Source organism: Triticum aestivum, chromosome 2B (assembly GCF_018294505.1).
Source record: "Triticum aestivum cultivar Chinese Spring chromosome 2B, IWGSC CS RefSeq v2.1, whole genome shotgun sequence".
Lineage (NCBI taxonomy): Eukaryota > Viridiplantae > Streptophyta > Magnoliopsida > Poales > Poaceae > Triticum > Triticum aestivum.
This window is the reverse complement of record NC_057798.1, coordinates 165,371,430-165,384,441: the sequence shown is the minus strand read 5'-3', so window position 1 is coordinate 165,384,441 and position 13,012 is coordinate 165,371,430. Positions and strand designations below refer to the sequence as shown.

Genomic DNA, 13,012 nt, shown 5'->3' with positions numbered 1-13,012 from the left:
AATATTTTTGTGGAGCATTGTTTTAATTCTTTTTAGCTCCTAAAAATATTGTCAGAAGCAAAATAAATTGAATTGGTTTCAAAACCAAATTCAAAACAAACCTGCAAAATAGAAAACAGAATTAAAACAAAACAGAGAGAAAAAAATAAAAAGAATAGAAGCCTACCTGGGCCACTTACCTGTAGCCGGCCCAGCTGGCCAGCTCCTCCCGCTGGCCCAGCCCACCGCCGCCTCCCTTCCCTGTCGCCTTCCTCCTCGCGCCAGTAGGCAGAGGAGGGACACGGCGCGCGCGCTCGAGCTCGCCACGCCACCACCCTGCTCGTCTGCATCGCCTGGCCACCGCGACGCCGCGCGTCATCTCCTCGGCGCCGCCCCGACCCCCCTGGACCCCCTCGCTCTCTCCCTCTCCCTTGTATCTCTCCTCTGCTTCCTCTCTCTCTCACTCGCCGAGCGCAGCCGCAGCCGCGCCACCGTAACGCCGCGGCCACCGTCTCCCCCTCGACCCCTCGCTGTGCTTGCGAGCTCCGCCTCGACCCTCTCTTCCTCCCCACCGATCCACGGCCCTCCGGAAACCCTGCATCGCCGCCCACGTCGCTGTTCCCCTCCTCGGCCACCGGAGATCGTCGCCGTCGATTCGCTGCACTCCGGCTGCCCCCGAGCCCACTAACCCTCCCTACAGCTCCGCGGTGAGCCTCCGTGCAGAACCCCTCTCTCTCCCCTCGCGTTTGCAAGCTCTAGGCCATAGCTCCGCCGCGGCCGAACTCCGGCCGCCGCTGACCTCGTCACCGCCGTCACTACAGCCGCTTGAGCTTGTCTCGGAGCGTGTCACCGCACTCAGGAAGCCACCAGGAGCCTAACGCATATCCTAACTCGCCCTCCCGTGCACCACAGCGCCAACCCCGCACTCACCAAACTCCGGCGCCGCCGCGAGCTCCGTTCCGACGAGCCCCGGCGTCCCCGCAGCCTCCCACCTACCCCATCAGATGCGGGAGAGCCCGGGCTACGCCCCGGTGCCCTCAGCGCGCGAATCCGATGCCCCTAGCGCAAGTCCGGCGTGCCCCGCCGTGCTCTGTGGTCACCGCCGGCCAAACTCCGGCGTGCCGATGTGGCCACTTAGTTAGGGGCTAATCACCCTATGAGCCACTGCCATGTGGGCCCCGAGCCTAATTAGGTTAGTTTAATTTTTCTGTTTAGATTAGTGCTAATCTGTGGACCCCATGTGTCAGATTTTGACTTAGTCAAGTCAACGTTGACCGGTCCCACCTGTCAGTGAGTGAAACAGCCCTGTGTCACTGACGTATGGCCCCCACACATCAGGTTTGACCAGCAGCAGCGTCTGTTGACCTGCTGACGTCACGGTGACGCACTGCTGACGTAGTAAATGTTTCTGGAATTTAAATAATTCTTAAATGATTTTTTAATTCCAAAAAATGCCTAAAACTTCTAAAAATCATAGAAAATTAACCGTAACTCCAAATTAAATAAATTATATATGAAAAATTATCAGAAAAATTCAAGGAATCCATCTGTACCATTTTCATGCATGTTAGAACAACTTATAGCTGCTGTTTAGCACAAATCAATTACATGGCATTTGAATAATCACATATGGAGTTTGAATTTGAATCTTGGATTCAAACCAACTTCATTTAATCTGGTTTTAGTTGCATTAGCCCAAAACACATTCATTTTGCCATGTCATGATCATGCATCATATTGTGCATTGCACTGATCGTGTTTTTCTGTATTTGCCGGTAATTGTCCCCTCTCGATAGACGTGTACCGATGATGTGATCGTTGACACTGATGAAGACTCAATGTTATCTTCAGAAGTGCCAGGCAAGCAAAACCCCCTTGTTCATTCCGATAAAATCCCACTCTCTCGCTCCTGCTCTCTTTTACTGCATTAGGACAACATCGATTCATCTGTTACTTGCTGCGGTAGCTGAACCCTTTTATCCTTTGCATGACCTGTCATTCCACAGTAAATAGATGAAACCCACTAGCATGAGTAGGAGTTGTTTGAGCCCTGTTGTGCCTACTCATTCATGTTTGTTTGTCATGCCTGCTACTGCTTAGAGTTGAGTCAGGTCTGATTCATCGGGGATGAATCAGAGGTGTGTGAACATGTCCTACTGTGTGTGAGCTAAGTGTGTGAACACGATTTGGTAAAGGTAGCGGTGAGAGGCCATGTAGGAGTACATGGTGGGTTGTCTCATTGCAGCCGTCCTCAGGAACTGAGTTCTGTGTTTGTGATCCATGATTCAGCTACTACCACGCATTGGGCCCGAAACCAATGGACCCTCTCGGCTTCTTAATCACCCTTGTCCTCTGTCCAGGAGTTGCAAGTAGTTTCTGGTGTTTGTAGTATGCTGGAGGCCGTGGACAGCGCTGACCGTAGGGGTGGGCTGTGATGCGGTAGGCACGTGGCCGGGTAAACCGGGCACCCGTTTGGTGTCACGGAACCCTGTACACATCGTTTGGGGCTGTGAGCGAAACTTCGGCCGGATCTCCTCATGGATGGAACCCGAATAGGCGATAAACCTGGACTAGAGACTTGAGTGTTTAGGCAGGCCGTGGCCGACACCCACGTTGGGCTTCCGCTTGAAGGTTGCCGAGTACATGTCGTGTAAACGGCGGTAAGTGGTGAGAGCGTGTGTGAAGAAGTACACCCCTGCAGGGTTAACCTAATCTATTCGAATAGCCGTGTCCACGGAAAAGGACCTCTGGGTTGCTTATATCAGTTCATAGACAAGTGAAAGTGAATACTCTAAAATACGCAAGATAAGCGTGAGTGCTATGAATGGCGTTCTCGTAGGGAGACGGGAGCGGATCCATAGTGGTGTATTGATATGGTGAATATGTGGACTCGTGTGCGCCACCTCAAAAGAGTTACTCGCAGTCGTAGTTCAGGATAGCCACCGAGTCAAAGCTGGCTTGCTGCAGTTAAACCCCACCATCCCCTTTGTTGATAATGATGCATATGTAGATAGTTCTGATGTAAGTCTTGCTGGGTACATTTGTACTCACGTTTGCCTATTTATGTTTTTGCAGAGAGACTTCGGTCTCGCTAGTAGTTTCGCGTGGACTTCGACGTTTAGCTTGTTACCTCAGCTACGATCTTGTGCCCTCGGCAGTATTTGGCAGATAGTCAGGCTTCTCAGCCTTTTTCATTTATAGTGGTCTGTACTCAGACATGATAGTTTCCGCTTGTGCTTTGACTTGTATACTCTGAATGTTGGGTCATGAGACCTATGTTTGTAATATCTCGCTCCTCGGAGCCTAATGAATAAATACTTGATTTGTAGAGTCATGTTGTGATGCCATGTTGTATTTGCACATATCGAGCATATTGTGTGTATGTTATTGAAATGCTTGGTATGTGTGAGATCTTACCATCTAGTTGTTTATCTTTAGTAGCCTCTCTTACCGGGAAATGTCTCCTAGTGTTTCCACTGAGCCATGATAGCTTGCTACTGCTCCGGAACACTTAGGCTGGCCGGCATGTGTCCTTCTTCGTTCCTGTGTCTGTCCCTTCGGGGAAATGTCACGCGATGAATACCGGAGTCCTGTTAGCCCGCTACAGCCCGGTTCACCGGAGTCCTGCTAGCCCAGTGCTACAGCCTGGATTCACTCGCTGATGACCGACACGTTCGATGCTGGGTCATGGATGCCTGTCCCTGTAAGTTTGTGCCACTTTGGGTTTACGACTAGCCATGTCAGCCCGGGCTCCTTATCATATGGATGCTAGCGACACTGTCATATACGTGTGCCAAAAGGCGCAAACGGTCCCGGGTAAAGGTAAGGCGACACCCGTGGGAATACCGTGCGTGAGGCCGCAAAGTGATATGAGGTGTTACATGCTAGATCTATGTGGCATTGAGTCGGGGTCCTGACAGCAAAACTTTAACTAGTGATGTGCCCACTCTTTTGGATTACAAAGACTTTAATTATGATAATTGCTCTTTGATTTATTGTATATATTTGTTGCAATCCATGATTAATTCACCCCATGCTTATGAACAAAATAAAGCTTTTACTAAACGTATCATAGATGCCATGATGAAAGCTTTGGAAGAAAAGTTGGAATTAGAGATCTCAATTCCTAGAAAATTACATGATGAATGGGAACCCACCATCAAAGTCAAGATAAAAAATTATGAGTGTTTTGCTTTATGTGATTTGGGTGCTAGTGTTTCCACAATTCCGAAATCTTTATGTGATGTTCTTGGTTTTACCAATACTGAAGGGTGTTCTTTAAATTTGCACTTGGCGGATTCTACTATTAAAAAGCCTATGGGAAGAATTAATGATGTTCTTATTCTTGCAAATAGGAATTATGTGCCCATATATTTCATTGTCCTTGATATTGATTGCAATCCATCTTGTCCAATTATACTTGGTAGACCGTTTTTACGTACTATTGGTGTCGTGATTGATACGGAAGAAGGCAATATTAAGTTTTAGTTTCCACTAAGAAAGAAAATGGAACACTTCCCTAGAACAAGAATTAAGCCACCATATGAATCAATCATGAGGGTATCTTATGGATCTAGAACTAAAGATGACAATACTTGAATCTATGCTTTATGCCTAGCTAGCGCTTATTGGGAGGCGACCCAATGAATAAAATTTAATTTTGCCTTTTTCTTTCTGTTCTTGAGTATTTGCACAATTATGCCTCCATTGTGATTGTGTTTTTTGTTATAATTAATGTTTGGCCAAGCAAAGCCTTTGGGATCATGTTGGGTGATAGTTGATTTGATCTTGTTGGAAAATAGAAACTTTTGGTCCTAGTAAAACAATTTTAGAAATTCACATAAACTTGTTTTTCTCTGAATTTTTTACACAAGATTGATATACAAATTGCCCACGTTATCCTAATTTTTTTAGAAGTTTTGGAGTTACAAAAGTATATGAAGTTTTTAGATTGCTATAGACTGTTCTTTTTTTGACAGATTCTGTTTTCGTTGCATTGTGTGCTTATTTTGATGAATCTATGGGTTGTATCGGGGGGTATGAGCCATAGCAAAGTTGTAATAAAGTAGATATAATGCAATAATAAAATGTGAATCAGTTTGCAACAGTACTTAGAGTGCTGATTTGCTTTGTTATACCAACGGATCTCACGAAGGTTTTGTTAAGTTTTGTGTGATTAAAGTTTTCAAGTTTTGTGTGAGATCACGATGGATGAAGGAACAAGGAGTAATAAGAGCCTAAGCTTGGGGGTGCCCACGGCACCCCAAGGTAATATTCAAGGAGAAACAAGCAACTAAGCTTGGGGATGCCCCGGGTGGCATCCCCTCTTTCTTCTAACGACCATCGGTATTTTACTTGGAGCTATATTTGTATTCGTCACATATCATGAGTTTTGCTTGGAGCGTCTTGTATTATATGAGTCTTTGCTTGATTTTCTTTTTTGTGTGTCAAGTATCCTTGCTGAACACACCTTTTTGAGAGAGCCAAAATTATGCTATGATTTGTTAGAGTTGCTCTTTGTGCTTCACTTAAATCTTTTGAGCTATGAAATTGCTAGTGCTTCACTTATATCTTTTTTAGCATGGTGTGCTTTAATATTTTTAAAGAAATGCTCTCATGCTTCACTTAGATTTATTTTGGAGTTAGTAATTTTTGAAAAAATTCTCTCATGCTTCACTTATATTATTTTGAGAGGCGAAATTTTTTTATGCTCATGTTCTTCACTTAGATTCGTTTGAGCTAGAAAGCAATATATGAAACTAGTCCCAAAGTGATAGATATTCAAGAGGGATATAATAAAAACTTTCATGAAGATCATTGGACAAATTAAACTTGATTCTTTGTAATAGTTCTGCGATATGATGATAGTGATATGTGAGCCATGTTGATGAGTAATTGTGCTTTAGTAAGAATATTGATGTTAAGGTTTGTGATTTCCTATGCAAGCACGAAAAGTCAATAGTTATGCAATGAAATTACATCCTACTTGTGGTGCACTATTCAGTGTCACTTATGCTTAATGCTTGCTTATGATATTTTTTGTTTCTTGGTTCTATGTTTCTCAATCTTTTTGCTGGCCTTCACGTGTACTAAGCAGGAATACTACTTGTGCATCCAAAATCATTAAACCCAGTTTTGTCATATGAGTCCAATATACCTACCTATATGCGGTATTTTCGTGCCGTTCTAAGCAAATTTGTATGTGCCATCTCTAATCTTCAAAATAAATTTCCTTTTTGTGTGCTCGTACCGCTCATGAAACGGTAGGGGTTGGCTAGTATTTTTCCATGCTAGATGTGTTATTCTCAAGATGAGTGTTTATTCACTTGTCATTGCACGAGAGTACGACAAAGGTATTAGTGATGCCCAGTCCCGAAATGAAAATGAATTTACTTTATGTTGTCAAATAACAAATTCCTTGGAAAGTGTTGGTATGTACGACACCATGGATACGACTAGACGTGGAATGTGAAAGTGTGGTGGAAAAAGGAATAAAATTTATTTTCGGTTTGGGAACCGCCTATGATATATCTAACATGAAAATTATTGGGAATTACTTGATCATTTTTGTTAATAGGAAAAGCATGCCACCCAAAATGTTTTTTCTCTATTTTCTTTTGCTTTGAGCTCTGGCACCTCTACAAATCCCTACTTCCCTCTGCGAAGGGCCATTCTATTTAATTTATGCAATTTTTATTTTTATTTGAGTCTCCATCTTCTCTTATAAAGCACCAACTAAGGGGCACTATGATCGTACTTGAGCATTGGGTGTAGATAATATGCGAGTGTGTTTCATGAATGGATTAATGATTGAGCATAATGGGTTAGGGATAACTTTCTTTAGTGTTGATATTTTGAAAGACATGGTTGCTTGTTGATATGCTTGAGTATTGAAATCTTCATGTCAAAATTACACTATTGCTTTGAACCATATAAAAGTCCAAATGTCCATGCTACAAAAGAAAAGAATATGTGATGAACATGTTAGGCAGCATTCCACATTGAAAATTCTGTTTTTGTCATTTACCTACTCGAGGACGAGTAGGAATTAAGCTTGGGGATGCTGATACGTCTCCAATGTATCTATAATTTTTGCTTGTTACATGTTGTTATATTATCATTCTTGGATGTTTTACAATCATTTTATAGCAACTTTATATCATTTTTTGGGACTAACCTATTGACATGGTGCCCAGTGCCGGTTGCTATTTTTTGCTTGTTTTTTACTTCACAGAAAATCAATACCAAACGGAGTCCAAACGCAGCAAAACGTTTTGGAGATTTTTTCTGGACCAAAAGACATATGTTGGGACATAGAAGTACCAGAGGGGCTCCGAAGGGAGCACAACCCACCTGGGCGCACCCTTGTGGGTTGTGCCCACCTCGGCCACCTCCTGCACCGCCTCTTTGCTCTATAAATACCCCAGAAATCCAAAAATCCTAGGGGAGTCGACGAAACATAAATCCAGCCGCCGCAAGTTCCAAAAACACCAGATCCAATCTAGACACCATCACAGAGGGATTCATCATCGTCATTGGTGCCTCTCCAATGATGCGTGAGTAGTTCATTGTAGACCTACAGGTCCGTAGTTAGTAGCTAGATGGCTTCCTCTCTCTCTCTCTCTCTCTCTCTCTCTCTCTCTCTTGATTCTCAATACAATGGTCTCTTGGAGATCTACTTGATGTAACTCTTTTTACAATGTGTTTGTTGGGATCCGATGAACTTTGAGTTTATGATCAGATCTATTTCATCCATGAAAATTATTTGAGTCCTCTTCTGATCTCTTATATGCATGATTACTTATAGCCTTGTATTTCTTCTTTGAATCTTTGGTTTTGTTAGGCCGACTAGATCGATTTTTCTTGCCATGGGAAGAGGTGCTTTGTGATGGGTTCCATCGTGCGGTGTTCTTTCCCAGTGACAGAAGGGGCAGCAAGACACGTATTGATCGTTGCCATTAAGGATAACAAGATGGGGTCTATTCCTACATGAATAGATCTTGCCTACATCATGTCATTGTTCTTATTGTATTACTTCGTTTCTCCATGAACTTAATATACTAGATGCATGCTGGATAGCGGTCGATGTGTGGAGTAATAGTAGTAGATGCAGGTAGGAGTCGGTCTACTAATCTTGGAGTGATGCCTATATAATGATCATTGACTCGATATCATCATAATTATTCGAAGTTCTATCAATTGCCTAACAGTAATTTGTTTACCCACCGTATGCTATTTTTCTTGAGAGAATCCACTAGTGAAATCTACAGCCCCCGGGTCTATTCTTCTTCATATTTGCTTTCCGATATATTATTTGCCACTTTTATTCTCAGATCTATATTATCAAAAACCCAAAAATAGCTCGCTGCACTTTTTATTTACTTATTTTATTTCATATTTTATCGAGATCTATTTATCAAATATATCACAATTTTTATCCCGTCAACGTGACAATTTCTGGCACCATTACCCCAAACTAATTGACAACCCCTATAACACGCTGGGTTGCAAGTATTTGTTTTTTGTGTGCAGGTACCGTTTACATAGTGTTGCTTGGTTCTCCTACTGGATTGATACCTTGGTTTCATAACAGAGGAAAATACCTACCGTAGTTGTGCTGCATCATCCCTTCCTCTTTGGGGAAATACCAACGTAGTTCAAGCGACATCATTATGCTCATCGCAAACAGTTTATTCGAGTGAACTGTATGCCACACGTAGCACACACAACTATAATATGAATCATGTTTGATGTCTCCGCCATCACAAACGTTTTGTATCATTTTTGATGGTTTTATTACATCACCGTTTGCGATTAATACATTGCCCAGAGTTTTGTCGAAGGGTCTCTGATTGTAGTGTCGCGTTAGCAGCATCCTGCTGTAGTGATCCTGAGTGATGAAGGCCCTACTGGAGTACGCCTCAAAGAAGGGGCGTCAACATAACTGTTTACAAGACGCACACGGACGACTACATTGTCTTCAACAAGGATGGGTAGGAGGAGTTCCTTGTGAGAGAGAAAAATCTGCAAGTCCTGCGTGTAACAACTTGAAGATCATGATTGTCATTGACATCAATAAATTCCAATGATGTGAGGTCAATAATGCGGGATCGGACGTTTCCTAAAATGCATCATTATTTATTGATGATAAACCATTGAGGTTGGTGGTAAAGAAGATGAGTTCCTCCTTCGACTGAGTACCAGATCAGGGCCTTAAACAAAGATCGCCCCGAAATGCGAAGTATCGGTGGCAAAAAAGTGCACCATACATTGGGTATGAGTTTTGGGGGTATATAAAACCATGCACCATAGGCAACTGATGAGTGCCCTAGGGGCCATAGATGTTGACAACATCTGGGCACCTACACACTGTGCCTACACCCCATGGGCCACCCCAGGTGTTGGACTTTGGTCCTCTGGTGCTGTGAAATTTCCTACCAACTTTTGTTGGAATTTGCAGGGAATTTTCTTATTTTTTCTTCTAAAATTGAAAATAACAAAACAAACATGAACTGAATTTATAGGGCATTGCATACTTCAAGGATTACAGGCATGAAACATACAAAAATTATAGATATCTTGGAGACGTATCAACATCATGTGCTCGTCCTCAAGCATGAAGATGATAACAAAGATATTTTTTTTTATGTAAATGCTACCTATCATGAACTTGATTGACTGATGCAAACACATTTAGCAAGTCTAAACCAATAATAAATATGTTTGAAAATGGTTTATATTAAAAATATTAAACTACCTCAATGCACACAAAAGAAGTTCTGACATATTCTTTGATAGCCAAATGCAACAAATCAAAATCACCATTGTCAAAGGTTTAGAAAGAATGTCAATATTTATGGGCAACAAAACGATAATCTTCTATAGGTAGTATGTAGAGATGGCAATCACTTCTAGGTTAACCCGAGATACATGACTGAGTATGATCACTTGTTTCATGTCTGCGCTATTTTAACTAATCAACCTATGAAGAATCTCAGCATAATTTTAGATCCCATCCTCTAATCATTGCCAGGTGAACATAATGAGGAGTTATAAGAAGTCAAAACGGAAAGCGTTGCACTCTTGTATCTGATCATTAGGCCAAGAGGAAGACCTTATAATCGATACTAAGCAAGGAGTAGAGTTTGCCATGTAGTTAGGATGCACATCGAGCTATGAATGAGTGAAAGCTCTCGTATGAACTAGTGAGGGTGCATTCAACTTACTTGAAAACCTGAAGCTTATTTGAGAAGGTTCATCATTAAAATATGCAAGCCAGGTTCTATAATATGATGTGCCGACCAAAGTAAACTTAGGTATGTACCCCTGTTTCTACTTTCAGAAGGACGCTAACAACGAACCGGGCAGAGCACCATATGCCACTTTTGTTAATGAGAAAAAGGGTGGCTAAAAGAAGAAAAATCATTAGTTACCCACTAAGGTTAATTTGATCCAATGACCAGAGTTCAGCGAGGATATATAGCCCGGAAACGACGAACAAAAATGTGTTCATTTGCCTCAAACTTTAGAGGGGCTAATGAATGACAATAATATTTCGATTTGCAAAATACATACATTTCTTAAAGCTGAAAAGCATTATGTAAACTCATTTCGTATGTAAACCACTTATGCACATGCCAGGGGTGATCCTCCTTTTAAAAAAATAAATAAATTGTAAACCCCTTATAAATCAACTGACATTATTTCCTGTAATATATTTGTAATCCGAAAAGGGTAATTGTGCATGTAGAGCAGGCTTTTGGGTTGAAGTAATTGGTCATGGTGAGATGGGGTGGAAGGCGACGAGGGAATGGTTGGCAATGTGCAGGCTGAACTGCCCGCCTTTCTCGCTCACGTCGAGCTTGTCCACGCCTGGCGGGGGCACCATCTCGAAGCTCCTCACGAGCTTCCCGACGATGAGCGCCAGGATGGGCAGCGCGAGGATGATGCCGGGGCAGCTGCGCCGGCCCACGCCAAACGGGAGGAACCGGAAGTCCACCTTGCCGCCGACCGTGGCGTCCACGTTGCTCTCCTCGCCCAAGAACCTCTCCGGCCTGAACTCCTCCGGCTTCTCCCATAGCTCCGGGTTGTTGGCCAACCACCAGGCGTTGACGACGACCTTGGAGCCCTTGGGAATGGTGTAGCCGCCGAGGCTGGCCTCCTCGAGGTTCATGTGGGGGACGAGGAGCGGGATGGGGGAGTGCAGCCGCAGCGTCTCCTTGATGACGGCCTGCAGGTACGCCAGCTTGCTGATGCTGGACTCAGTGATGGGCTCGTCGTCGCCGAGCACGTCCCTGATCTCGCCGCGGACCTTGCGCTGCACGTCCGGGTGGTTCACCACCTCGGCGAGCGCCCACTCGATGGACCATAGCGTCGTCTCGATGGCCGCGACGTTGATGTTCTCGACGATGTACATGACGTTCTCCGGCGTGATCTCGCCGCTCTTCTCTGCTGCGAGGATGTGGTCGATCGCGCATCGCAGCTTGTCTTTGTCTCCTGGCGTGTCCATCACCTTCCTTCTCTTCTCGACGTAGTTGCTGTTGAAGAAGGCAAGCCTCCTGGTCTGCAGGTCCCTGCACTTGTTGAGGTAGCCACGCAGGAAGGGCCTGAGGATGGGGATGAAGTCGCCGTAGTTGTAGTCGAAGCTCTGCGCGAGGCGGCTGCGCTCGGAGTTGAACTTGGTGGCCTCCACGAACATGGGGTCGTGGACGGAGTCGAAGCGGGCGTCGAACATCATGCGGTACATGATGTTGTAGAGCATGAGCTGCAGCCTGCGGCGCACCACGACGCCGGCGCCGCGGGCCGCGGAATCGCCGCGCAGGTCGGACACCACGTCGTCCATCTCGGCCTCCCACATGGAGCGGTACTGCTGCACGACGCGGGCCGTGAAGAAGGGCAGCGTCATGACGCGGCGCATGCGGCGCCAGTGGTCGCCGTACTCGGTGAAGACCATGTCGGCGCCGTTGGCCGTGAAGATGTCGAAGACGACGTTCCGCGGGCGGGAGCCGAACTCCACGCCCTGCGTGTGGAGCACCTCCGTGGCCAGCCGCGGGTCCGACACCACCACCAGGTTGCGCACGCCCAGCCGCAGCCGGAACACGGGGCCGTACCGCGCGGACAACCGCGCCAGGAAGCGGTGGTTGAGGTCGTTGCCCACCTGCAGCCAGTTGCCGAACACCGGCACGGCCGCGGGCCCGGGAGGAGCGCCGCCGCCGCCAAGTTTACCTCCCGCTCCTACGGCGATGGCGACGGCGACGAGGGCGGCCGCCGCCGGCAGCAGAGCGGGGTGAGGTGTGTGGAGGAACGACTTGAGGAGCCAGTACACGGCCAAAGAGGCCGCCGTCGCGAAGGCCACCCTCGGCGCGGAGGCAGCCATGCTGTGCTCTGCGCGAGTGCTAGCTTGGCGTGCTATGTACTAGTATGTGTGTTTGAGCTGGTGCTGATGCTATGTTGTTGGTTGGTTGCTGTGGACGTGCCATGTTCCGTGGTGTGCTTATATAGCGCCGGCCATGGGTATCGGTTTGACAATGGTAGGTGGGTCGTCGTATGTGTGAGCGGGGAAGGCCAAGGCACGAGGGGATGCGGCAAAAGTTGATGGTTTTGGGCGGAACCCGTGTGCCGGCCTGGGAAACAGGGTAGGCGGGAGCGGGAGCCGGCGACGTGGGCTTGCCATGAGATGCACCCTCTCGCCACGCCTGCGTGGTCAGAATTGAGACTGCGCTGGTTGGTGGGCAAAACAAAATTTGACCGCTCCGACGGACCTGGTCACGCTCGGCCTTCAACCGTGCCGAAACTGTTTTTCATCAACCCTGCTCGACCAGAAAGATTTTTTTTCTTCTTTTAAGCTCTTCACCCTGTTGCTCTTTATTCAAAAATGCTTGTCAGAGAGCCAGGGAGTACATTATATTCCCTCAGTTTCAAAATTCTTGTCTTAGATTTGTCTAGATACGGATATCCATGTTTAGATACATCCGTATCTAGACAAATCTAAGACAAGAATTTTGGGACGGAGGGAGTAGATTAGAGCATCTCT

General features: G+C 45.5%; 1 protein-coding gene across 1 annotated transcript; it reads right to left on the bottom strand.

The window, feature by feature from the left end:
• Positions 1-10,518: 10,518 nt before the first annotated feature.
• LOC123040936 (cytochrome P450 CYP73A100) lies at positions 10,519-12,429 on the bottom strand. The gene has a single exon (XM_044463653.1). It carries the CDS (start codon positions 12,353-12,355, stop codon positions 10,757-10,759), a length of 1,599 nt encoding a protein of 532 aa, XP_044319588.1. The 5' UTR covers positions 12,356-12,429; the 3' UTR covers positions 10,519-10,756.
• Between the last annotated feature and the right edge of the window lie 583 nt (positions 12,430-13,012).

Bases quoted from the DNA above. Each gene is read 5' to 3' on its own strand.
- LOC123040936 (XM_044463653.1), bottom strand. From the start codon at position 12,355: ATGGCTGCCTCCGCGCCGAGGGTGGCCTTCGCGACGGCGGCCTCTTTG.